General features: G+C 46.2%; 1 protein-coding gene across 1 annotated transcript in view; it reads left to right on the top strand.

Moving 5' to 3' along the window:
- Window positions 1-27,869, top strand: part of LOC147727735 (uncharacterized) — a 126,179-nt gene that overhangs the window by 35,426 nt on the left and 62,884 nt on the right. Inside the window, exons 4-5 of the mRNA XM_086961735.1 lie at window positions 3,120-3,233; window positions 16,836-16,952. Coding sequence (XP_086817861.1) covers window positions 3,120-3,233; window positions 16,836-16,952 — 231 coding nt within the window. The remainder of the gene's footprint in view (window positions 1-3,119; window positions 3,234-16,835; window positions 16,953-27,869) is intronic.

Here is a 27,869-nt window from a genome sequence, read left to right as displayed (position 1 = left end):
TTTTTTAATTTTTTCCCCAGACAAACCCACCCCACATTCCATAGCCCACCCCAGTTCCTTGGGGAAGGAATTTCCCCCCAGCAACAGCCGCTTCCCGAGCAGCCAAAGGGAGACAGCGCTACTCCCGAGCAGCCCCCTTCACCCAAAAAAAAAAAAAAGGAAAGCCACCACCATGTCTATACAAGCATCCTAATTATAAATTTATCACAACAATTCCTTACCAATTCTACATATTTGCTTCTCCCCTGTGTATCTAATGTCTCTCGCCCTTCTCCTGATGCCATGCATCAAGTGCTTTCTTAGCCTCCTTTGTTGCAGAGAAAAGATATGTTTGGCCACCCTTAAGCACCTTTAACCTTGCAGGTTCTTGTAAGAAGACCTGTGCCCCTAGGGCTTTCATGGGCTCTATTATCTGTCGCATGGCCCAGCGCTTATCCATCGTTGCTTTACAGAGATCTGAACGAACAAAAAAAGTGACAGTATCAGTTGTTATAGGAGAGCTAGGTCGTGCCTTTAAGTAGACGGCTTGACGCAACAAAAAATTACCAAAATTAATTAATATTGGCCTCGGAAATTTAGAGCTTTGTTTAGGCGCCCCCAAAGGTAATCTTTGTGCGCGCTGTATCTGACTGTCCCAATCCCAATCTGCCAGATCTGGGAACGACTTCTGACATAGCGACACTAGATAAGCCCGAGGGTCAGAGCCCTCTTTCCCCTCTGGGATTCCAAATACTCTCAGATTCTGTCTTCTCTGACGGTTTTCTAAATGTTCAACCTTGAGTTGAAGCTCGATGATTGAAGCGTCATGAGTCTGTGCCAGATCTGATGTTTGTGATACAGTAGCCTCCGTTTTCGTGACGCATTGCTGAAGATCTGTCACATCGTTTGCCAAAGAATCTACTTTAGAGTTTGCGGATTGGAGAGTCTGTTGAATATTTGCATTATCCATTCGAAGCTGCGAGTAATGTTCCTGTGCCTCTGGTCCCTTAGAGCTTGAAAGATAAGAGCAAGTGACGGCTCTAAGCTGCTTCCTATATTACTCCCCAGTCCTAGAGCAGCACTATCATCAAGAGAGCCCGAGGCCAGAGTATTCATGGTTAAGTTTACTTGTTGAGGAGCGGAAAAGGTTGTCATAGGCATCACAGCAGGAGAAACCATAACAGATCCAGCAAAGTTTTTTTCTGGGTTTTTCCCTGGTGCTCTCTCACCCAGAGATATATCTGTCGGGCTGGACCCAGAGAGTCTTAAAACCAGTGACTTAACGCCTCCTTTCGTATTAACCCAGCGGCAATGGGAAGTATCATTGATTCCCTTATTACTTGTTACCCCACTTTGTTGAACCAATTTAGCCGGTGTGTTCTTATTAGGACCTCTCAAATGTTTTCCTTTAGTTATTGCGTTCTTCTTCTTAGCCCCCAATCTAGGCATATTCTTTATGTTTGACTCATGATCTACTTTGTCCCCGCTCTGTATGAGGCTTTTAGGTAACTCCCCTTCTTCCGATGAGCTTAAATGTGATGAATTCTGTGTGTCGTTAAAGTAGCTGCCGTTGACTTCTGATGTCTTTTCTTTATAATTGGCGACTGGGTGCGTAACAAGTCGCTGTATATAAAGAAATTAGAGACAGGCATTTATACAGGGATTGTAGAATCCAGTGTATTTTATATGTATAAAGGAGAATGTTGACTCAATGAAGACTGCATTACCTATTGGCAATAAAGGACGGAAGGAAAGGGAAAGGAGGTTGTGGCCATTGTGGACATATGGATGGCATACAAGGTACTAGAGAATTGTCTGGAAGCCAAGAAGACCAGATGGGAAGTTAGAAAGTAGTACTGAAGCTGCCTGAGGTAGATCACGAAGAGGTGCCATATGGCTGGTCACTTTTTTGGAGAGGCGAGGGGTTAAGCACTCAATACGGACATTTTTTTGTCAGAACCTGTTTGGGGGGGCATGGAAAAGCAGTGCTTACTGACCCTCAACCACTGATCTCCTGGGGCTGTCCTACTATGGTTCTGCAGACGGTGCCAAGAAAACCTTTTCCGAACTTGAATCTCAGGGTAGCAAGGGCTAGCAAAATCCCCCTCTGCCCCCACCTTTGGCAGTCACAGGTCCTCAGACTGCATTGTTAGCACCCAGCAGAGTCTGCATAAGTCAGTCTGCTCCTGCTCACAGGCAATAACATCACTGTCATGGTGTCAGGCTGGGCAGGAGTACAATCCTTGGTCAGGAAACTTACAGGGAGGTCACCACTCTAAGACTCATATCAATGCTGGTTACATTGTCTTGATTCAGTCCACTCCTCTGTGATATTCCATGCTTCTCCTCTTCAGGCTGTATCCTCTTCCCCTCTCTTAATAGGCCAATCAGGATCCCCGACATACCCACACCTCCTCCAGCAAGATGGGGCAGATTTCAGGTGATGTCCCTTTGCCTCTGGGAGACTGGGGATGAAGGATACCAACCCAGGATCCCTTCGTAGTTCTTATAGTACTTTGTGGAGCACTTCCTTCCTTGGTCATTAGGAAACTGGAAATGAAGCAAAGTGGGATTGTTTGGGACCCACTCACAGTTCGTTTCCAGACAAATGCGAGTGCGCTTTAGCCAACTTTGTCCAGCTAGGCACCCAGTAAGACTACGCTGCTAATCTTATGTGTCACTTTTTTAATAATGCAAGTAACCTTGCCTTATGCTCAAATTTAATCAGTTCGAGTTTAGGGCTGTATAATAGTTGGTACTTTAGAGACTCAAATACTTTACACTGTATGAATGTATATCATAACATGAATATTCCTTGTCTGGAAGTTACATTTTTTGTATTCTGTTTCATAGCACCGCTTGCTCTTTCTTGCACCCCATGTCATATGTTGCAGATTTAAGCCTGGATTTCGTAAGTCTACCAAAAGGAATGACAAAGATGCTTTAGCCTCCGGCTTACCTCTGTTTGTGAATAGCTAAGCTTAAGTTTTGTGATCGGTGGTTCTATCACAAAAGTATTTTGAAAGATTTACCCAGCCTCAGTCATACAACAAAGAGTTTAAATTTGATTTTGAAACACATTCTTAAAGTTACGTTTATTGTGAGAAAGTAAAGTAGAGTTATCTGTCTTCCTACTACAGATGGTGCGGATGTCAATCCTGAAGTGTTATGCAGGGTGAGCAGACAAGAAACCCTACATCTGAAGAGTCACAAGGACACAGATGGAAGAGCAAAGAGTGACCGCCTTAGCACAGGTATAGGTAGCTGCCAGATCTATCTGTTATTCACTCTTGAAACCCCCACCACCTCCCGCTGTCCCTCACTTCGTTGAGACGAAAGGGTTCATAATTTACCCGCAGGCTTCCTAGGCCTATACTATGTCATGACTAGCTGACTCCTAGTAAATGAGTGGCAGTGACTCTGATTTGCTGTCTTAGAGCAAGGAACTGAAGATGAGGACCGTCAGTTCATTGGCATGTTTAGACACGTGCCTGTAGTAACTCCTGGGAAATATGAATTGATTCTCTGAATGAAGTATTGCCCTTACCTCTTGTTCTACTAATTCTAATTCTCAAACTAATGTTCAATCTAGAATGGACCTTCTATTTTGTTAAGCGCTAAATCTTCTGCTGAAAAGAGTAATGTCTCTCAACTGATGAGCCTGAAAGAAGTGGTTGGTTCCTCTCAATCAGTCATCTCTCTTTTGGATACCATGTGAGATCTGTAGGTTTAGACAAGAGGGTGGCATGGCAGTTTCCCCGTCTAATGCGTCTTTTCCAGCATGTTACTTCCATCTGAGAAATGAAGTTATGTTTCCCCACATATGAGACTAAAGAGATTTAACAGCCTGCCCCGTCTCATGATATTGTATCTAGTTCTGTAAAAACCTCCGCTGTTGAAAAGGCTGACCAAAATTGTTATCGTATAAAAACAACATTTCAGAAGTTGAAACTGATCAGTACTTACTTTTACCAACTCGGAGTAGTTTTTTTAACAGAATTTCATCATTTCAATGCTAACATTTCATTTGTTTGAGGAAAGAAAAGGAGACAAGCAAATTTGGCTGAACTTCCTGGTTTAGAAGGAGGAAGCAACTCCAACCACAGCTCAGGTCAATCTACATTGTTTCTTGCTTTTGTATGGCTCAGCGACTGGCAATAATTTGATCTCCTGGCTACATTGGAGATGTTTGCAGGAAGCTAGATACATATTGTGGGTTTGCACAAAGTGGCATACTGCATAAGGGGTGCTGAGATTTGTGTGAGCATACAGTCTGTGCTGGAGCAGTATGTAGATTACCTTTTGTTTAAATCCAAGGCTATTCTCTTAATCAGCTTTTTTTCTGGTTTATTTATCCAGTGACATAAGCAAGATACTGCACCCTACTTAGTGATCTCCCATTTCCAGATGACCCTGTAAAAAGGCATGTACGGCTAATCATGTCTTGCTACTGCCACTAACAATGACGGTGGAGTATTTTTTCAAGGCTGTACGACGGAATCTTCCCGATTGCCATGTCCCTCCAGTTTTCACTCTGTCGTTGGTGTGTGTGGTCCTCTCCCTGAATGTTTGCTGGTATATGTGATGACCAAATCGCCACCTTTTTTCATGAATGCACTGGGAAAACTAAATTATCAATGGGCACGCAACGTCTATATAAATCCCAATTAAAAAGATGAAGAAATACAAATTAGACAGTAGGAAAAAAGAAAAGTATAAATTGGAGAAAATTAATAGCTGACGTACAAAGATAATGAATTGCTATAATTAAAGAAAATATTTTCTCAAATGTCTAGTTAAATAACCTGCATTGTGAACATTCTACAGAGAATTTCCTGGATCAAGCATTCCAGCAAAGGTACATCGTAGCCTCTCTCAACCCAGTGCCCTTCAACAGTCTGTCAACAAATTAACAGGCTCCTTTAACAGATGCTTCTGTTCCTATCTCACACCCCACTTATGTTACTTCCTATTCACTGTGTCCTTCTGTCAACTGTATGAACTCACTTCAGCCCATCGTTAATGATAACATGGATCCCAATAAAAACTCCTTACTATAGGGTAGACCTTGTGCTTAATTTGAGCCGGTGGTTTCCTGTGCTCGGCACTGGCACTTATGGCAGTCTGTCATGTGGTGGTGCTGTTTCTCCAATTTAGAGATACAGTTGTTCATAAATTCAATCTACATTCAAAATCGTTAATACCTGCCACCCAAGCTATTATTATAGATGTGGGGTCCTGTAATAGTCTGAATTATCACACTTGCAGGAGCAGGATGGTTAGTTGTGTTGATACTGTCATTTGGCAGCGCTGACAGGGGCAATGGATGGTACAAGCTGCAGTGTCTCCCTGACAAGGGCCCTGGCACTTTTTTGTACCCAAATTAAGCACTGACTAGACCATTGTGGACCTCGCTCATTTTCAAATCGCTCATCTCCTCTGCTTTTCACCCCTCTCTGATTAGGCCTTCCTACCCCTGTCTCCACCACTTTCCAACGCCTGTGGCTGCCTAGCGTCCCACACAATCACAGGATTGCTCAGCGGCCTTTTAATCCTGCCACTTTTTACACATCACTTGCCCCTTCCTTATCACTGCCTTTCAGACCCCATTCCCTGCCCCACTGTTGTTGCATCCATTTGACACTGCTCATTAGTCCCACCCAATGACACCCATCCGCCCTCATCATAACTGTCAGCTGCAGGTAAACCATGCGGTTATGCAGCCACCCTGTCAGCCCTGTGGCCTATAAGCTCCGGCTTCTTGTACTTTTTGATAGTCTTTCAGTTTAGATGTCAAAAGCAAGGACGGCCAGTTGGTATATAGTAAGAATGGCAAGTAAAACAGTGTTAATCTCCAAAAGTATCATAATACGACAACCTGTGCTCTGCAAAACACCTAAATAAATACATTGTAGGCTTATGTCTTATAGTAATATCCCAGCTCTATATAGAAAAACAAAATGGTGACAAATGGAATGCTTGAATTTATCACAGCTATCGATAATTACTCTGGGTCACATTCCAGTCTGTTTTACCATTGCAGGCTGGCACCAAGGATTTCCAAACCACATGCCCCAGTAGGTGCAATCCAGTCTGATCTGTTAGGCCACTTATGCTTTGAAAGGGAATACACACACCCCATGACTGGTTTCAACCTTACTAGGCCTCAACAGTCAGGTACTGCCTGAGTCATGGGCACAGTTATCTACGAGGCCCACATCTGGGCCTGCACGTAGCACTTAGGGCACCTCACTAAGAAAACTAAAATGGTGATTGATTGAACGCTTGAATTAGACCCATGTTTGGTTGTAATTACTTTGTACTGCTTTCCTGTCCGTAGTTGATTTGCTCATTTTGCCACTACAGACTAGAACCAATCAAATGTAAATCCATCTTGATATGGCTCTATAGGAACAGTCACACCCCAAACTGCGAGACAACTTCTCCTGTGAACAGAAACACAATCCGCTCTTAACTGTTTCCTCCTTATTGCCTCTCACCACTGAGGATCAGCCTGAGCCGTAGAAATCCCATGACTTAGCATACCTTTTTTTTTAAATTATTATTTTATTTTCTTGGTCAGTCAAAGAGTACATTGTTCACTTTCTAGATATACATAATTCCAAATTTCTGTACATGACAGGGTCACCGTGTTAACATTTGCATGTTACGTTACCTTTGTTGTCCATTAGTTTCCATAACCACATTATAAAACAAAAAGAAAAGATTGATTTAATGCATCATGAAACAGTTAAGAGGTAGAAACAGATTCTGACATTCAATACACAGAATCTACATAGTCTTCAGCCGTCAGAACATAATGGGGTGCAACAGCCAATATTGTATGATAAATATGCACTCACTAATGTACACAATCAGTCCTCTACTTGCGTGGAACTGAAGTATTGCACCAGCGGATCCCAAAAATCTCGTGGACGAGAGGCCTGTGGTAGTTTCTCCGCATATGTTTCCAAAGCACCCAAACCTATGGGATGGACAGACCATTACCTAATTAAATTCACCATACTGATTACAGAAACATTCAAGAAAGCCGAACCTATTCGACACCTAAAAAGATCGTGGCACAAACTCTCAACCAGTGACCTGCATTCCGCTCTTGTAGAATTCCGGCATGAGGCACACATGGATATCAACACTACATATGCTGCCTTCCATGACTGGATCACGAAGGGACTAGATGCCCTCATCCCTCTCAAATGGTCTAAGGGACGTAGTTCCCCTTACAACCCATGGTATAACAACTCCTTAAAATCCATGCGGAAGGAATGCAAGAAAGCCGAGAGAGTCTGGAGACGAGAATACAATGATACGGATAAAGCTATCTACCTGTTTAAACAAAAACTCTACCAGAAAGCTATCCGCTCCGCGCGTGCCACCTTCTATGCAGACAAAATTAAATCTAGCCCTAACCCCACTAAAGTTGTCTTTAAACTGGTAGAAGAACTGCAGAGTAGCAGATCTCCCTCCTCCGGCATCACCTCCGCGCAACAATGTGAGGATCTTGCCACATTTTTCGTAGAGAAGGTGCAAAAAATCTACAAATCATTCCCACAGATCGCTTCTGTTCCACCTAATTCCCCTAATTCCATCAGTAATGGCACCATTATGATGTTCATACCTGAAATCTCACATGAGGATCTTACGAAACTATGTAAGAAAGTCAAATCTGGATCTCCTGCAGACCCGATGAGGCCGGGTCAATTTATCGAATCCCTAGAATTTTTCCTGCCTTCCTTGGCATCCATATTGAATCTCTCCTTCTCCTCGGCCAATGTCCCGACCGCTTGGAAACAAGCCTGGGTCTCTCCCATCATCAAGAGCCGACCCTGGACCCCTCCAAGTTGGAGAACTTTAGACCGATCTCACTGCTCCCATGGATATCTAAACTTGCAGAGGCCCAAGTAAACATCATCTTATCCCAGCACATGGATCATAATTACATCTTAGACCCATCCCAAAACGGATTCAGGCCGGGACACAGCACCGAGTCTGCCCTCTTAGCCACGTCTGAACATCTACGGACGATACTGGATGCCGGTCAAAGTGCTGCGCTGATTCTGTTAGATCTCAGCGCAGCCTTTGACACGGTCTCCCATAACATACTACTAAATCGTCTGGCCAATGTAAGAATCTCAGGTCTTTTCGGGTGTCAGCTCCCCCATTTCTTTCCCAGCCCTACCCCATCGGACAGGGTGTCCCTCAGGGCTCTGCACTTAGCCCATCCCTTTTTAACCTATATGTGCAGCCACTCGCCGCAGTGGCTAAAGAATGGGATCTCACGCTGGTGTCATACGCAGATGACACGCAGCTGGCCATCACTCTCACGGAAGGCCCTTCCACCACGGCCTCAAGATTTAGAGATGGTCTGGCTGCCGTAGCCCAGTGGATGACGGACAACTGCCTGCAGCTTAATGCAGGAAAGACGGAGGTGCTGCTCCTCGGTAAGAACACCAGCTTCTGGAACGAGCACGGGTGGCCTTCGTCGCTGGGCTCCATCCCACCTCCTAAATCCCTGGTCAAAAACCTTGGCGTCTGGATGGACTCCGCACTTAGCTTCCAGACACACACAAAAAAAGTGGCAGCTACCTGTGTGGGCCTGCTGAGGAGCCTCAAACCTATACTCGGATTCTTCGACTCCAAGGTTCGCCAGCTGATTGTCCAAGCCACAATTCTCTCCCGCTTGGACTACGCCAATGTTCTACTACTGGGCGCCAACAAAGCGGAGATAGCACGATTGCAACGTGTGCAGAACACCGCGGCAAGAGCCTTGGTTGGTCTCCCCCGCAGATGTTCAGCCAGAGCTACAATTCGAAAATTGCACTGGCTACCCATCAAATCGCGTATCCAGTTCAAAACACTCATCATGACTTTTAAAATACTTAAAACTGGACGCCCAGAACTACTCCGCCCACTCCTAACACCATATGTGCCACAACGCAGCCTTCGCTCATTAGGTCAACACCTACTGACTGTACCCTTTAGTGTGCTGGGAGCCAAACTATGGAACACCCTTCCTCTGCACATTCGCTCATTGGAAAACTTGACTGCTTTCCGAAAAGCCGTCAAAACCCATTTCTTCCCCTCTCCCTAGATCCCCTAGCTCTCTCCCTCTCTTCCTCTTTTGGAGCTATTGTGGTCTTCTTAGCGCCGGGACGCCTCTTTGCTGGGGCAGCTGTCGCGCTTTACCAAATGCTAACATAACATAACAATACGTCGTATCTATAATCCAATCTTTACATTTTGGTACATGCTTACTGCCCCATCTCATTGCTATTCGTCTCTTAGCCAGCAGCAGCGCCACCGCCACCGCCAGAAATTTACGTCTGCGTGCCAGTTTGATCTTATAAATATCCAAAAGGCATACCAAAGGAGCATTGGGGATCCGCTCAGACAGTATATGAGTGAGAGTGTTGGTTACTTTCAGCCAGTAAGGATGAAGTTAAGGGGCACGACCAGGCCATATGTAAAAAGTCTGCATTGGGGGCACTACCCCTGTGGCACCGGTCATCCGCTCTTAATCCGTATTTATGCAGCTGCATAGGCGTATAATATATCTGGTGTGGAAACTTAAAATGTATAATTTTCAGGTTGCAATTTGACGTAAGCTATTGCAACTGTATGCAACTATAGTCCCAATCCTCTTTGACAATGGCTTCACCTAACGTTGCTTCCCATCGTGTTAGGGGTCTATCCAGGGCATGGAACTGTTTGCGTTGAGCCGTAGTTATAAAGTTTTGTAACTAAGCATTGCAGCGTTGTCGATTTCAATAGGACCTGCAGTGTATTATGTGTCAGCGGTTCTTCCGGGAATGATGGGTGTAAAGCTTTGACAGCCATTCGCAGTTGCAAATATGCAAAGATTTTTAAGGGGGTATGACATGTGCTTAATACTGCATCGTCTTGTGATATATACTTTCCATTCGGATAAACATCTCCCATAGTGTGGAGTCCTATCTCATGTAGCACATTTAGCATTTTGCATTCCTGTGTCATCGTAAGTTGTGGGTGATGACGCAGAAGTAGCACCGGTGCATATGTTGGGAGTTAGTGCGCATGTTTCGCTAGTGTGCGCCATGCTCTCGAGGCACTATCTAGGTGATGATATAAGTGTAAGTAAGGGAGTAGGGTGCATGCTCTCGTATTCTCCTGGTATATGCGGTATGTGCCTGTGCGGGTGTAACCAGTAGTGGGCGTGTTGCGCCTGTGCGCAGTAATAGTATAGTTGGAGGTCGGGTGCCTCAAAGCCCCCTTGAATGTAGTGTTTAGTCAGTTCCATCTGTCCTACCCATGCTTGTTTTCCTGCCCATGTCAGCCTAAGCATAGCCGTGCGCAGTTTGGTGAACAGTGCTTGTGGAATCCATACAGGTATATTCATAAATAAATAAAGAAATCTTGGCAGTGCCACCATTTTCTGTAGCGTAATTCTATCAGCGAGCGACAGAGGTAGCCGGATCCATCTGTCTATTTGATCTTCTTACTTGGCTATTGCTTTGCCATAGTTTTTCACGTAGCACTAGCTCTGGATCTCGTTGTATCCAGACACCTAAGTATTTTACTGGTTCTGTCTGCCACTGCAGCGAATAGTCAAGTATTGGTTTAGTTGTCGCCGGGGTGAGTGGGATTACCATTGATTTGCCCCAATTAATACTTGGGCCAGAAAAATATTCAAACCTAATGTATTCTCGGATAAGTTTCTTTAAGTTAATATCCAGGTATCTGGTGTACAGGACCATATCGTTCGCGTACAACGATATACTAACGGGGCGTAATTGGAATTGTAGTGCTGTATCTGCATGTCTTTGTCATATCTTACACACTAGCGGTTCTAGTACTAGCGTAAATAAAAGCGGCGACAGTGGACATCCCTGTCTCATCCCTCGATATATGTTAATGGGTTCAGATGTGTTGCCATTTTTTCTGAGCCGTGCACATGGTTCTGTATATAATAATGTTATCCATCTCAAAAACGACTCTGGGAATCCCATTTGTCACAAGACGTTGAACATATATGGCCATTCCAGCCTTCGCTGCGTCTAACCCGGCAGATCCGGGTTTAAGTGGTGGAACATAGCAAATATGGTCCTTACATTTTGTGTCGTTGAACGTGACGGAATAAAACCTGCCTGATCTGGCAAAAACAGCTTCTGCATTCGTGGCTTAGTCTAAGGGCGATGATTTTGGCTAGTATTTTGGTGTCCATGTTGATTAATGATAGAGGGCGATATGACTCTCATTTAACCAGGTCTTTATCAGGTTGAAGGAGAGTGATCAATAATGCCTCACGTAATGAAGGAGGCAACATGTCATCTTCATACGCCTCCTCATACATGGCAGCCAGGTGAGGAATCAATAAGTCTTTGTATTACTTATAAAACTCCCCGGGTAATCCATCCATGCCCGGTGCTTTATTATTTGGGAGGGAGTTTATAGCTTCTCGTATCTCGTTATAATAAAGTATTCTCAATGTTCATCAGACAGCCATGCCAGGGCTATGTCATCTAGGTATTGCCTTTTCTCTGTGGTAGATGTGTTCGTCCCTGCAGTATATAAACAAGCGTAATAGTCTGAGAAACAGCTTATAATAGAGGGGTTGTCGTATTTGGGTATGGCCTGTGTGTCCACTATCCGAGTTATATAAGACGTTGTGTGCATGGGGCGTATCTTACTTGAAAGCTTTCGTCCTGGCCTACCTCCCTCGCCATAGACACGGCTGTGTACCTGCGTGAGATATTTTGAGTTCACTCTCCGCGAACTTGTGGTAAGTATCAATTTTTCCCCTGATATCAGCGAGGAACTTGGGGTCAAGGGTGTTTGTGTATGCGGTCTCCAGTCCTGTAATGTCCGCTTCAACAATGGATAGTTGTCTTCTGATATCTTTGAGGATACCCGCATGTTTGCCAATACAGAATCCGCGGATTGTTACCTTAAAAGCCTCCCATTGCACCTTGGCACTATCCACTGAGTCCACATTGTGCTCAAAGTAGTCAGTCATAGCCCATCGAAATTCGGCTTTAAATACTCGGTCTTGCATTGCGCTGGGTTGCAGGCACCATGTATACTGTCGCAGAGTGTGGGAGGGAATGGCAAGTTCTAACCAAACCTGAAAGGGTTTTTGGCATGTGTGTTATTGCAGTGGTCCATGCGCTTACCTCCGCAGTGGCTATCCAGAAGTCGATTCTTGACCACGTGTTGTGGGTGGTAGAGATGCAGTTGCTCTCCCTGCGGTGAGGATGAAGTAATCGACATATATCTATCATAACATAGTTGTCCATACCTTCCTTGAGTATCTTTGTAGATTTGTCTCCCATACCTATCGTTACATTTGGACCTATCCACAAGGGGATCAATACAGGTATTATAGTGTTGCTGACGGTGGAATTGTGACATCCTAAGTATGCAGAGTCTTTACAAATTTTCTGTGGGTGTTTTAGACCTCGTATATATTCCATGTCTTGAACGCCAGCTTTCTCGTGGCCCGGGACCTGCTATCCATCCCCAGTGAGAGTGGCTGCATTTGCAAGGTTACGTCGGATGGATGCGTATATCACAGTGTATGCGGCAACTTACTTCTTTGCTCTGACCATGTCTGAATGATTCAGTAGGTTAAGGAGTCGTTTTTCCCGTCATTATTTGAAAGTGTTGATTGGATCGTCGGAAACATAGAATGGAAATCTATGGTCGCGTCAGGGCCCGCTGCTGACGTATTTGCCTGGTTGCCAGATTCTCAACTGTCTTCTTCAACTGCTCAAAATGCAGTTTGGGCTGGTTTCTGTCTGGATTCCCCATATTCGGAGCAGCAGATTGTGCTGGAGTTGGCACCCAAATTCCGCCTCGCGGGGGTCAATTGTCCACACTTGCAGCTAGTGGGTTGAAGGGGAATAAACAGTTGTGGCCAATGAGTTTGCACTGTCTCAGCCCAGATAATCCTTTTGCACTTCTACAGAGCGCGCCTATAGCTGCCTTAGGGAATCTCGAACAAAGAGACTGCAGTTCTCATGAGCAGCAGGGATCACCAGTTATGGCGTGGTAAGAGCCCAGTCTCCGCAGCTGGGGTCTCAGCACTCCAGGGCTGCGCTGATGTAGGATTACACAGCAGGTCACCTGATGGGCGCAACGGGCCACCCCCAACAACCACCAGGCAAGGGTGTTGGTAGATAATGCAGTATGTCCGTGCCAGATATATTCAATGTGCAGGTGAGGTCGAAGCGGCGCCCCGGCCCACCCAACCAGCCCCCCCGGATCCTACACAATGGAGACACCGTTTGCAGGGGAACAGCGTCTGCAGGGTGCAAATCGCCAAAGTGGGGCCCCCGCTCCTGCTCAGGCTGGAAACGTACTCGCTCCAAGGTCAGTGAGGTGTATGGTCTATGCACAATCTAAGCCCAGTGTGTCTGTGCACTAATCTCGGACCTTGACAGCTGCAACAACAATCGCAGAGACAAACATCTAGCATAGGTGAATCAAATGCAGGGATTGCATTCTCTTACTCTCCTTCATGTACGTTAGGTGCGGTATCGTCACACTCAGAGCCAACAGATAGCAGGCAGATCATTGTGTGTACAGGCGTTTCCTCCCCTATATCACCACCGTCATCTCACAATAATGGAGCATTCAGCGTCGCAAGGCCGCACTCGGTGTCTTTCTCACCTGCGGTGGTGGCGCTATCATGTTTCCGCAATCCTCTTTTCCGCACTTCACAGCGTGCAGGACCGTCAGGAGCAGTGCAGGACGGAGCGGCGGCCTTAGCAGAGGACACACTTCCTCGGTGGGGGCGCGCTCAGCGTTGGGTCCACGCTCAGACCCGCCTGTCGCTCATGGCAGCGATGGCGTCTGGACTTCGCGGTCTCCTCCTCTGCCCCTCTATAACACACGAGAAGGCGGTGGGCAGCGAAGGGCAAGGCAAATCAGTGATTGCAGCGGCAGTCCCGGCCAGGCGTAGCCGCACAGTGTTGTGACCACACCCACAGTGCTTCCTCGCCGCGGGGCTTGCGTAGCAGACCTGCCGGGGCGCACACACCCACATAGCACCGGTCTCGTCTCAGCCCAGAGAGCGCTGCAGCTTTTACCCCTTAAAATGTGGATTTTGGCAGCAGAAAACGGGTCCACAGGTCGCCGCCGTCTTCCGGTGCAGGTATCTGTGATTTTGGGACGATTGTCTGGTTATGTACTTGGGATAATTGCAGGATTTGGACACGACCAGAGGAGCTCGCTTACAGAGCGACCATCTCCAGGCGTGGCAAGCTCCGCCCCCAGCATACCTTTTATACATAAGGTCTTCTCACTGAGAATAACCCATCTCTCAAGATGCACTAATGCCATCACACAGGGAGATGGCCCAGGGATGATTTAAATGGGTTGCGTGCAGAAAATCCATGAGGGTCAGAGTGTTGTTAAATGGGAAATAACTTCTCTTAGCCCAATGTCCTAGAGTATAAAAACAACATTGAATTTAAGTAACCACTAAAAATGAATGAGCAGGAAGGAGCAGAATTCCTTATAAAAGAGGCTTGTGATGTAGGAGGAGGGTTTAAGATGTGTCATGAGGTGGATTTGTGATATTTCAGGTTAATTCAAAGACATTTTAGTGTGATCATTCAGGTAAAATAGTAGAAGAAGAAGGGAAGAAGAAGGAGAGACGTGAAGAGGGATGGAGAAGAATGAAAGGAAAGTGGATGGGCAGAAGAAGAGCAAGGACGAGAGGGAGATAGGAGATAGGAGAAAGGGAAATGTGGTGGTGGAAAGAAATGGAAGTATTTATATTATAGTCTATTGAAGCAGTGGGAACTCTCTGACGAACGGTAAGAATCAGGGTTCAAGTCCTAAAAAAAGAAATGGAGGGACTCATCAAGTTAGGCAGAATGGGTGTGACATCACCGCACGTGACTGAATGTGGCATCACAGGAAGTAGCATCACAACCCATGACCTCACAGGAAGTGACATCAGATGTTAAGACCTCACATATGTTTAGCAGATCTAGCATGAGTTTATTTGAGCTCATTACAATATTTAACAAGTTAGATTTTGCATTGGGGTTGTGCCAAAATATTGATGCAACCCTGCGCAAAATCTGGGCCTCATCTTATACAGTTTTTTAACCCCTTCCAGGCTCATGACGAGCTGAGCTCGTCATGAAGTAGCCTCCTACCAGGCTGATGACGAGCCCAGCTCGTCATATACAATGTACTTTTGAAAATCCCAGCACAGGAGCAAAATATCACTAGCAGCGATGGTGTTAAACCCTGCCACAAAGAAATTGGCAACAAGGAAAAAGGTGGCAGTAGGTCTGTTCTGCCTAATTTTTTTAAACGTGTGTATTTTAAAAATTTTTATGGGGTTTACTAAGGCACCTGCTGGAGAGATCTTTGTGTGCCAGCTAAATCTCAGGGAATATTAATAATTGTAACATAACTATTGAGGATAACCTATTTGCTGGAGAGATCTGTATTTTGGCTAGTCCTAGTTTTGAATGAAAGCATAGAGGGTTACTGTCTTCTGCAAAGCACATTATGTAACACACAGATGACAGGTTTTTATTTTATGTAAATGGATAAGTAGGTTACTGCTTTTAAGAACGAGATCCTTTTGTTACTTACAGTTTCTAAATTGTAATCTTTCTAATATAGCACAGTGAGGCATGAAGGACATGTGGCTCCTAAGTAGACCTTGCAACCTGCATTGTCTTATGTAACACATCCTTTATATTGATGGGCACAAACATGATTTATTGTCAATATATAATCTGTACGTGTTATGTAGAGCGCTGTGAGTTGGGATGAGTAGTGCTAAAGCACTATAATAGAAATAAAACAAAATAGTGGTATTTAAATTATTTGTGTAAATACTGGGGCGACCAACACATCTGACATTCTTACAGTGTACACACATCTCTTATATACAGAGACTGAACAAAGTCAAAAGCATTTCTCTCTTAAGTACCTGTGACATGATAAGATGTGAGCCTTTGTTTCCATTCCAATGCATCTTGGTATGAGGCTCCCGATAGCTCCCAGGCAGGATACTTTAACAAATTTGACTCCAGCTTTTGTTATGGACCAAGCTGGAATATGATAAGCCCCTTCCCTGCCTGCACGTTGCTGCTCAGAACAAAAGCAGACAACGTGCAGGTACTGAAAGTGTCCCGGTGTCAGAAAATTACACCGGAAGGATTTCAGCATATTTCGGTGAATTCCGGGAGAAGCAGGAAAGAAACGTGGCACTCTGCTGAAAGCAGCCAGCTTTGCAGCAGGGTAGACAGCATCTACCCTCTGAAAATAGTGGGTAGACAGCGTCTAACCTCGTCTACGGTAGACTCGACCGCTGGTAGGAAGGAGATATGTTAGCCTTGCACTTAACACAAATAAATGCACTACTACTGTTCTCTGTGTTAAAGGATAAACCATGACCTCACTTCCTGTACAGCTCCAATAACATCATCTTTCAATAATGTCTGTTTATGAATCCAACTTTGACTAACAGTGGTAGGGGCCCTAAGTGCATGAATGTGGCAGCAGACATGTGAGCATGGTAGGTTTGTGGTTTTGCGTCTTTCTGTGATGCAACTAATGCCTTACGGCAGATTTAAAACCCTTTTGACTAGTGGATTTATATGAAGGGAATTCTGAAAAGATTTTAACTCTTTTCTCTCCAGCAATGGAAAACATGCTGATTAAATGGTAAGAAAAGATTAGATATGTGTTTCTCTCCTCTTCACCATAATCACTGTGGAAATAATAGATTTAAATCCACACATTGCATATAAACAGCCCTTTTTCTTTGCTGTTGTACTTCCAGTGCTCCCTAAGTAATTAAATATTTTTCGTTTTTTTCCCACCAGGATTTCCATTTTCCAATACCAATGTGTGTTTGCGAAAGGATGACCAATCAACTACAGGACTGGTCACTTCTCATGATTGTGTTGATGTAGAGGATAGCAGCACCGACCTGAGCTCAGGTATGTGGTTGCAGTTAAGATCTGTTTACATCCTACAGCTTACTCAATTAAATATGGCATGGCCATTCATCCTTTCTATGAGCACCATTAGTGGATAAATTGTGCCTCTGACCCCAAGTGGTGGGCACTCGCACTCTTTAATGGAGACTGAGACTTACTCTTCATCAACACACCTTGTCCCAGAACAAAGAAAGGAAAGGGATAAAGGGGAGAGAGAAAGAGGGAGAGAAAGTTAGGAAAAAATGGCAAATGCAGAAAGCAGGAATGAAAATGAACTTGCGAGAGTGAGATAAAGAGACAGGAAGTGTAGGGTCAAGGAAGAAAGAGACGAGGTGGAATCAAAATGAAGCAGCCTTTGCATACAGCAACCCCAGCATCGGGCTTCACCAGCCGTGGGCTTTTAAGAATAGTTGGAGTGTGGAATTAAAAATTCTTATCCTTAAGTACAAAGCATGATATGCAGACTTTTCTGTGCAAAAATGTAATGTTCGAGGCATATGAGCTGTAGATCATATGCTCTGCATAGGTCGCCATCAGTGTTGGGTCCGGATGTTTGCACTTTGTTTTTCTTCGAGGAAGTCTTTCCAGTCACGAGGTAGGTGACTCTTCCTTTCGGTGATAGTGCGCATGGGCATCGACTCCATTGTTAGATTGTTTTTTTCCGCAATCGGGTTAGGATGTTACACGCTGCGCTCCGGTTCGACACTGTTCCTTCTGTTTCCCTCGGTGCGCAAAACACTCAACCTCAACGGTATTGCTTCCGATCGACTATAGTATTCTTCGATTGTGTCTGATTTTCTGGTTAAAACTCTCTTTCATTTGGGAAAGTTTGTGGTGGGCCGTCGGGCCTACCCACGTCGGTTCAACTAGCGGTCGATGGAACAAACTCCCTTTAAATTCTGCCCTCGATGCCACGCAAAATATCTGTGCACTGACTCACACTGAGTGTATAACCTGTGCTTGTCCCCTGAGCACAGAGAACAGGACTGCGCCACTTGCAAGGCGTTCCACTCCTAGAAGACACTTCCCGACCGTCTGGCTCAATGTCGTGACATGGAAAGTCAACGCACAGCCTCCATTCGGGACCTCTTCGGACCTCAGTCAGATGAAGAAGCCGAGGACGCTATTGGGGCCGAAGAACAGCAGGAACCGATCTCAGTTTCCGAGTACGGCTCCAGATAGGATGATGACATCCCGCAGGGACAACGTACTGTGAGTACAGAAACTTCCTCGCCCCAACATCCACCTCACACCAAGAAGAAGGCTCAGGACCAACCTGCGCCCTCAGACCCTGGTCGGTCCTGAGATCACGCTTCCAAAGCCCCACCTTCGGGCTCGGCTCCGTAGCATACAAAAAAGCCTTTTGGCTCCGAACAGCCCCAATCCAAAACTGGAACCGAGCCGAAACCTTCCGGATCGAACTCTTAAGTCCAGCTCCGACCCTCAACCATCGGCACCGAAACACACTTCGGATCCGAAAACACCAGCCCCTAAACCATTGGCACCAAAACCTTTGGCGCCAAAACAATCTCAGGTATCGAAGTCACCACAAAAAACACAGTTTCGACGATCTGCTCAATAAACCGGACCCGAAACAGAAAGTGTTGCACATTCATCCAAAAACTGGGCATATCACCACCACAGTGACTCTAAAGAGAAGGACTGATGCTGAAGAGGAATATCACATTCCTTTGAAGAAGAGAACTGTTGGTACTAACCATTCACCTCCTCCTAGCTCATCTCCTCCCTTTCCACAGTCTATACCTGTGCATACTTCACCTCAGCATTCACCACATACACCTGACAACCAGGATTATGGGGATGATAATGGGGCTGACTATGATTAGCCAATACATGCAGACCCATGTGATGACTACAACATTAACTGACCCACAGGCAATGATCCTGACCTATATCCTACTAGACACACTAGTGTTGGGTCCGGATGATTGCATGTTGTTGTCCTGGAAGAGTCTTCGAAGTATCACAAGATAGGTGGCTCCTCCCTTGGACTACAGTGCACATGGGCATCCTCTCCATCCTCAGATTGTTTTTTTCCGCCATTGGGTTCGGATATACTTTCCTACAGTCCAAGTTCGGAATTCTCTAACTTTCTGTAAAGGCCAAAAGGCCTTCGGTTCCGTCGGTATTGTTTAGCGCTCGGTACCGAGAGACTTCGGAAACATCTATTGCACTACGGTCGTCGAATCGGGCCGTGAGGCCTTCTCGACACCACGTGGACCGACCGTCGATGGAACGAAGTCCATTTAAATACTGCCCGCAGTGCAACTCGAAGTTCCTGCACACGGATAAGCATCCTGTGTGCAACAAATGCTTATCTCCGGATCACAAGGAAGATAGTTGCCTAGCTTGTGCCCAGTTCCGGTCGAAAAAGACTATCCGGAATCGACGGGCAGCGAGGCAAGAAATGCAGAGGTCGGCGCCAGAACCAGACAACATCTTCGACGATGAAGAAGAACTAGGTAGCGCCGAAGAATCGGATCAAGCCGAAGAACAATTCTCGGAGCACGACTCCGAAACTTACTTCGAGGAGGACGAAGAAATCGTTGATCTCGAGGAATACGATCAAGACGACATCGTAGCGGTTGAAGACGACTCTGATAACGACGAGGGGCGAACCGTGAGTACACCGCCCCACATAGACACTACACCGATATCAGAGACTCAAGTCGAGGCATCGCCACTGGGCCCTAGCCAAGATCTACACTTTCGTTCTTCAGCCCCGCAGTACCGCCCGGCTAAGAACATATTCGAAAGGTTCTCTGAGACACGCCATACGGCGCCGGTTCCATTGAAAACGAAATTCGTCTACAACACCGTCTTCGGACCGAATGTCGTCGATCCAAAAGTAGTTTAGCACAAGGTCCTCGAGCCGAAGGCCGTAGTCCCGACGCAACCTTCGAAGCCAAAGACCGTCGAGTCGACATCGAAGACAAAATCTGTAGAGTCGAGCTCGAAACCCAGAGCCGTCGAGTCCACCTCGCAGCCAAAACACGTCGATCCGACGCAAAAGCAAAAGCACGTTGAATCGACATATAAGCCGAAGCACGTCGAATCAAGCAAATAAGCCTCAAATATCGACAAAGGGAAAAACACTATCGACGAAAGTAAAAGGCCAACGCCCAAGACTAACGTCGAACTGAAAGTGAAACCTACTGTGGATAAAACCAAATCGGTCGACCCGAAGCCCCTCGATCCGAAAAGAGGCATTGAGCCAAAACCACATACACCTAAAGAGACTGTCGAACCAAACAAACCGCTCGGTCCGAAAAAGGTGGTGAAGCCAGCTAAGGACATCCAGCCGACAAAAAGTGTCGACAAACTTCAAAAACCCGTCCAACCACCAAAAGCGGTCGGACCAAGTAGACCTACAGATCCAAAATCGGGCAAACCAAAGGCTACGGCACCAAAGGCAAAGACTGTGGAAGAAGAGCTTATTCACCCAGACCCCTCCACAGAGGACCAGTCAAAGCTGTACATTGACCCAGCAACTGGCAAAGTGACTGTGTATACAAAAAAGAAAAGGCCTCTGCCAATAGCAGACTTTCCAAGGATACCACTCAAAAAGAAACAGGACTGTGCTACCTCTCCTATCCTTTTTGAACCTATCAATCCAGCCATGCCTACAACCCCATATGACCCAGCATCACCTGACTACAAGCCAGATGAAGATCAGGATGTAGATGTGGGGTTTGGTTATCCAAATTACCCAACTGGAGCCCCCCATCAACAGCCATGGGGTGCAGAAAGAGAACCAGATAATGAGGGGACTATGCCCATTAAAGAACCAGCAGTTTACCCAACTAAGCCATCACCCACTGAAGATACAGTGGCCTTTAATTCTTTACTGGATAGAGCAGCTACCAACCATAACGTAGATATGCACTCTGATGCGATTGAAGAAGATTTTCTCTTTTATACACTCACAACATCTGAGAGACATGTAAAAACACTCCCCATGTTAAAGGGCGTCTTAAAACATGCACATGACATTTTTAAAGACACTGCTAGGGCACGGGTCATTAACCCTAGAATTGAAAAGAAATATAGGGCTGCACCTACTGATCCTACATACATAAAAGGCCAGCTACCCCTGGACTCCCTAGTGGTGTCCAACGCACGTAAAAGGGCTAACTCCCAGACTACCGGAGAGGCTGCTCCTCCAGACAAGGAGTCAAAAATCGTTGAGGCATCAGGCAAAAGAGTAGCAGCTCAAGCAGCAAACTCTTGGAGAATTGCAAATACACAGGACCTGCTGGCCAGATATGACAGGGCGCCTTATGACAGCCTAGAAGAAATTCTACCTGACCCTTATAAACAGCAGGCAGATGAATTGATACTGGAAGGGAAACTCATCACCAATGTCTCCATTAAATGTGCCCTAGACGCTGCTGATACAGCTGCCAGATCCATCAATACAAGCATGCTGCTAAGGCGCCACACATGACTTCGAATATCAGGGTTTAAAAATGATGTCCAATCAACCATTCTTAATCAGCCCATCAATCGAGACTTTTTATTTGGTCCAGCAGTTGACTCAATTCTGGACAAAATGAAAAAGGATGCGGATACAGCAAAGTCAATGAGAGCTCTCCAGTCCCAACAACACCGGGGCTCCTTTTGTCGCTCCAATTATAGAGGAGGAGCCAGAAGTAATACCTCACAGCAATCCTCCACCTACAAGACTAACACGCAGTCCACGTACAACAAAAACACCAACAGGGGTAGATACAGGGGCAATAACACCAAAGGAAGGGGTCGTGGAGGCAATGCAAATAGATCCTCCACTAACACCAAGCAGTGACTTCTTGGCACTACCCCCAGACCATATAACACCGGTCGGGGGAAGACTACAACTTTTTCTGCCAGTCTGGTTAAACATCACTACAGACAAGTGGGTCAGGCAAATTATCCAACATGGCTATTGCCTCGAACTCACTTCAACACCTCCCAACATACCACCCTTGCACCGTCCTATGTCACAGGAACATATAACACTACTGCAGCAAGAGGTCATCAGTATGCTGCAAAAGGGGGCCATAGAACCAGTCCCATTACAACATCAGGGAACAGGAGTATACTCCCTATACTTCCTAATTCCAACGTGTCTCTCAGACCCATAATGGACCTCAGGCCCCTCAACCTGTACATTTTGTCGGAGCATTTTCATATGCTCACTCTCTAGCAAGTCCTACCGTTGCTTCGCAAGGGAGACTTCCTAGCAACTCTAGACCTCAAAGACGCATACTTTCATATTCCAATACACCCTGCTCACAGAAAGTATCTCAGGTTCACCATTCAAGGACATCATTACCAGTTCAAAGTCCTACCATTTGGTGTCACAACAGCCCCACGAGTCTTCACCAAATGTCTAGCTACAGTGGCGGCACATCTCAGGAGGCAACACATCCATGTGTACCCGTATCTGGACGATTGGCTAATACACGCGCCATTGGCCCAGCAGTGTGCCAACCACATGTCAAAAACCATCCATCTCCTGCACAGTTTAGGATTCTCGCTAAACTACCCAAAATCACATTTGCTACCCTCCAATGTACAACAATACCTGGGAGCAACTATAGATACGCTGGCAGCAAAAGCATATCCCAACGCAGCACGGATCAACGGACTGCAAACACTGATCAAAAAGTTCAAACCTCAACACTCATTACCAGCTCGAGTGTTTATGCAACTAATAGGTATGATGGCCTCGTGCATATTCATAGTCCCTCATGCCAGGCTCCATATGCGTCCGCTCCAAGAGTGCCTAGCAAGGCAGTGGAACCAGGCTCGGGGACAATTGAAACACGTAGTGTTGGTGACCAGTCGTGCATACAACTCTCTGCATTGGTGGAATCCACAAAACCTTTGCAAAGGTCGACTGTTCCAAGAGCCTGTCCCACAAATAGTGTTAACCGCGGACGCATCCCTACTAGGGTGGGGAGCCCATGTCCTAAATTACACAGTCCAGGGACTCTGGACTGTACAACAGAAGAAGATGCACATAAACCTGCTGGAGTTGATGGCAATCTTTCTAGCCCTAAAAGCCTTCAAGACACACTTATGCAACAAAACTGTGTTGATCCGGACGGACAATTACACAGCTATGTACTATATTCAGAAACGGGGAGGAATACACTCACCGCAGTTGTCGCACCTAGCTCAAGCAATGTGGAAATGGGCCATTCAGAGGAACATGTTTCTCATGGCAGAGCACCTCCCAGGCAAGGACAATCAGGTAGCCGACCTGCTCAGCAGGCACAGTCAACAAATGCACGAATGGGAGATTCACCCCAAAGTGCTCCAACCATTCTTCCGGAAGTGGGGACAACCGGAAATAGATCTGTATGCCACAAGAGAAAACGCAAAATGCCAGTCCTTTGCCGCCAGGTTCCCACATCCACAGTCGCAAGGCAATGCGATATGGATGAACTGGTCATGCAAATTTGCGTACGCTTTTCCCCCAGCTCCATTAATACCGCTAGTGGCACGCAAACTACGTCAACATTCACTGACGCTAATCCTAGTTGCTCCCACATGGGCGAGGCAACCATAGTACACAACGTTCCTAGAACTATCAGTGGTGCCTCATCAGACTGAGACTCGCACCCAATCTCCTAACTCAGAGCCATGGAGAAATCCAACATCCAGATCCGCAACAGCTGAACCTGGCGATCTGGCTCCTGAAATCCTAGAGTTCGGATACCTAAACTTGCCTCCAGACTGCATGAACACTATCAAGGAGGCAAGAAAACCCACTACCAGGGCATGTTATGCAGCAAAGTGGAAACGTTTCGTCATTTACTGCAGTAACAATGATATAAACCCACTTGATGCTTCAACTCAAAACATCATTTGCTATCTGTTGCACCTACAACGCTGCAATTTAGCATATTCCTCCATCAGAATACATTTAGCTGCGTTAGCAGCATATCTTCAAAACGGGCAACACCTTTCACTATTTCGGGTGCCAGCAATTAAGGCGTTTATGGAAGGACTCAAACGCGTAATTCCTCCAAGACACCCACCTTCACCAGTCTGGAATCTGAAAATTGTTTTAACCAGTCTTATGGGACCACCTTTTGAGCCACTACACTCTTGCGAAATACAATTTCTTACTTGGAAGGTGGCTTTCCTTATTGCCATTACTTCGCTTAGAAGAGTTAGCGAGCTCCAAGCCCTAACTATTCAAGAGCCATTCATTCAAATGCATGCAAATAGAGTAGTTCTCAGAACAAACCCTAAATTCATGCCAAAGGTGGTATCCCATTTCCACATAAATCAAACCATCGAACTGCCAGTGTTCTTTCAAAATCCCCAGACAGTAGCTGAAAGGGCTTTGCATACTCTAGACGTCAAAAGAGCTATGCTATACTACATAGACAGTTGTTTGTTGCTTTCTCACCGCAACATAAAGGCAACCCCATTTCAAAATCAGGTATAGCCAGATGGATTGTTAAATGCATCCAAATATGTTATTTAAAAGCCAAACACACCTTAACAGTTCCCCCTAGGGCGCATTCCACACGCAAGCTAGGGGCATCCATGGCATTCCTGGGTAATATTCCTTTACACGAAATTTGTAAAGCAGCCACATGGACAACCACACATACATTTACAAAACACTATTGCGTAGATGTACATTCAAGACAGCAAGCTGCTGTAGGTCAGGCTGTTCTCAAAACTCTTTTCCAGACTGCTGCGACTGACACAGGTAGCCACCGCTAAGGGAGATACTGCTATACATTCAATGCACAGATATGAATTCAGCAGCCCACATGCCTCGAACGGAATATGCTACTTACCAGTATGCATCTGTTCTTGGCATGTAGGGCTGCTGACATTCATATCGCCCACCCACCTCCCCGGTGCCTGTCACAGCCGCAGCATTCACTCTTCACATGGACATCTCTTACTGTACTATACTCCATCTCTGCCACAATGGCGAAAAACAATCTGAGGATGGAGAGGATGCCCATGCGCACTGTAGTCCAAGGCAGGAGCCACCTATCTTGTGATACTTCGAAGACTCTTCCAGGACAACAACATGCAATCATCCGGACCCAACACTAGGCGGCGATCTATGCACAGATATGAATGTCAGCAGCCCTACATGCCAAGAACAGATGCATACTGGTAAGTAGCATATTCCTTATCCTGTCAGAGCACGTATGATTACCCCTAGGTTAGACAAAAAAAAAATGTCAGTACCATCTGACCCAGCGTTCATTAGGGGACAATTACTGTTGGACTCGCTAGTAGTGTCTAACACATACAAAAGGGCTAACTCCCAAACCACAGGAGTTGCTCCACCCCCAGATAAGGAATCTAGCTTCTTGATTCTTCGGGGAAGAGAATCGCATCTCAGGCAGCAAACTACTGGCGCATATCCAACACATACGCATTGCTATCGAGATACGACCGTGCGCATTGGGACAAGATGGAACAATTGTTCCAATATCTACCTCAAGATCATAAATCTAAAGCTCAAGAACTGATAAGGGAGGGACAACTTATTTCCAACAATCAAATCTGGTGCTCCCTCGATGCTGCAGACACAGCTGCAAGAGCAGTAAATACCAGTGTCCTTTTAAGAAGGCACGCTCTGGCTACGTATCTCTGGATTCAAACTCGAGTTTCAAACCTCTTTATTCAACACACCTTTTGATAAGGAACACCTTTTTGGCCCAGTGGTACACTCTTCACTGAAAAAGATGAAGAAAGACTTTGAAGTGGCCAAATCTACGGGGGCGCTTCGGTCATCACAAGGCTGTGGTTCCTTTCGGCGCTCTTTCTATCGAGCGGGTCCAAGAATTCTTCCTCAGAAAATACCTCCATCTACAAAGGTAATAACTTACACTCTTGCTCTAAGAACTACTTCCGAGGGGGTTACAGAGGAAATAACGGTAAGGGAAGAGGTAGAGGTTCAAACACACGCACCTCCCCCTCGAATACAAAACAGTGACTCACCTCTCCTTCCCCCGACCACCTAACATCTGTCTGGGTAAGACTATAAAATTTCTTACCAGCTTGACAGTCAAAACAACAGACAAGTGGGTTCTGCAAATTATCTGTTCTGGTTACTGCCTGGAGTTCATCAAAGCTCCTCCAAACATTCCCCCAAAGTCACACAAACTCTCACTGGATCATCTACACCTCCTCAAACAAGAGGTACAGTCTCGACTTTTAAATGGAACTATAGAGCCCGTACCACTACAACACCAAGGGTCAGGCGTGTACTCCTTTTACTTCCTAATACCAACAAGCATTTACAATGCAATGGTTTTGCCTTTGTTAAAGTTAGAGCTATTGGCATTGCTCTTGACACTCTGAAGCTCCACTCTGCACTCTGAAGCTCCACTCTGCACTCTGAAGCTGCACTCTGAAGCTGCACTCTGAAGCTGCACTCTGAAGCTGCACTCTGAAGCTCCACTCTGAAGCTCCACTCTGAAGCTCCACTCTGAAGCTCCACTCTGAAGCTCCACTCTGCACTCTGGAGCTCCACTCTGCACTCTGAAGCTCCACTCTGCACTCTGAAGCTCCACTCTGCACTCTGAAGCTCCACTCTGCACTCTGAAGCTCCACTCTGAATCTCCACTCTGAATCAGCACTCTGAAGCTCCACTCTGCACTCTGAAGCTCCACTCTGAATCTGCACTCTGAAGCTCCACTCTGCACTCTGAAGCTCCACTCTGAATCTCCACTCTGAATCTGCACTCTGAAGCTCCACTCTGAAGCTCCACTCTGAAGCTCCACTCTGAAGCTCCACTCTGAAGCTCCACTCTGCACTCTGAAGCTCCACTCTGAATCTGCACTCTGAAGCTCCACTCTGCACTCTGAAGCTCCACTCTGAATCTGCACTCTGAAGCTCCACTCTGAATCTGCACTCTGAAGCTCCACTCTGCACTCTGAATCTCCACTCTGCACTCTGAAGCTTCACTCTGAAGCTCCACTCTGCACTCTGAAGCTCCACTCTGCACTCTGAAGCTCCACTCTGCACTCTGAAGCTCCACTCTCCACTCTGAAGCCCCACTCTCCACTCTGAAGCTCCACTCTCCACTCTGAAGCTCCACTCTCCACTCTGAATCTCCACTCTGAAGCTCCACTCTCCACTCTGAAGCTCCACTCTGAAGCTCCACTCTGAAGCTCCACTCTGAAGCTCCACTCTGAAGCTCCACTCTGAAGCTCCACTCTGAAGCTCCACTCTGAAGCTCCACTCTGAAGCTCCACTCCGAAGCTCCACTCTGAAGCTCCACTCTCCACTCTGAATCTCCACTCTGAAGCTCCACTCTGAAGCGCCACTCTCCACTCTGAATCTCCACTCTGAATCTCCACTCTCCACTCTGAATCTCCAACTTGAAGCTCCACTCTGAAGCTCCACTCTGAAGCTCCACTCTGCACTCTGAATCTGCACTCTGAAGCTCCACTCTCCACTCTGAATCTGCACTCTGAAGCTCCACTCTGAATCTGCACTCTGAAGCTCCACTCTGAATCTGCACTCTGAAGCTCCACTCTGAATCTGCACTCTGAAGCTCCACTCTGAATCTGCACTCTGAAGCTCCACTCTGAATCTGCACTCTGAAGCTCCACTCTGCACTCTGAATCTGCACTCTGAAGCTCCACTCTGAATCTGCAGCTCCACTCTGCACTCTGAAGCTCCACTCTGAAGCTCCACTCTGAAGCTCCACTCTGAAGCTCCACTCTGAAGCTCCACTCTGAAGCTCCACTCTGAAGCTCCACTCTGAATCTGCACTCTGAAGCTCCACTCTGCACTCTGAAGCTCCACTCTGAATCTGCACTCTGAAGCTCCACTCTGCACTCTGAAGCTCCACTCTGCACTCTGAATCTCCACTCTGAATCTCCACTCTGAATCTGCACTCTGAAGCTCCACTCTGAA

This window comes from Lissotriton vulgaris, chromosome 3_1 (genome assembly GCF_964263255.1).
Source record: "Lissotriton vulgaris chromosome 3_1, aLisVul1.2, whole genome shotgun sequence".
NCBI lineage: Eukaryota > Metazoa > Chordata > Amphibia > Caudata > Salamandridae > Lissotriton > Lissotriton vulgaris.
This window is presented reverse-complemented; position numbering and strand designations above follow the sequence as displayed.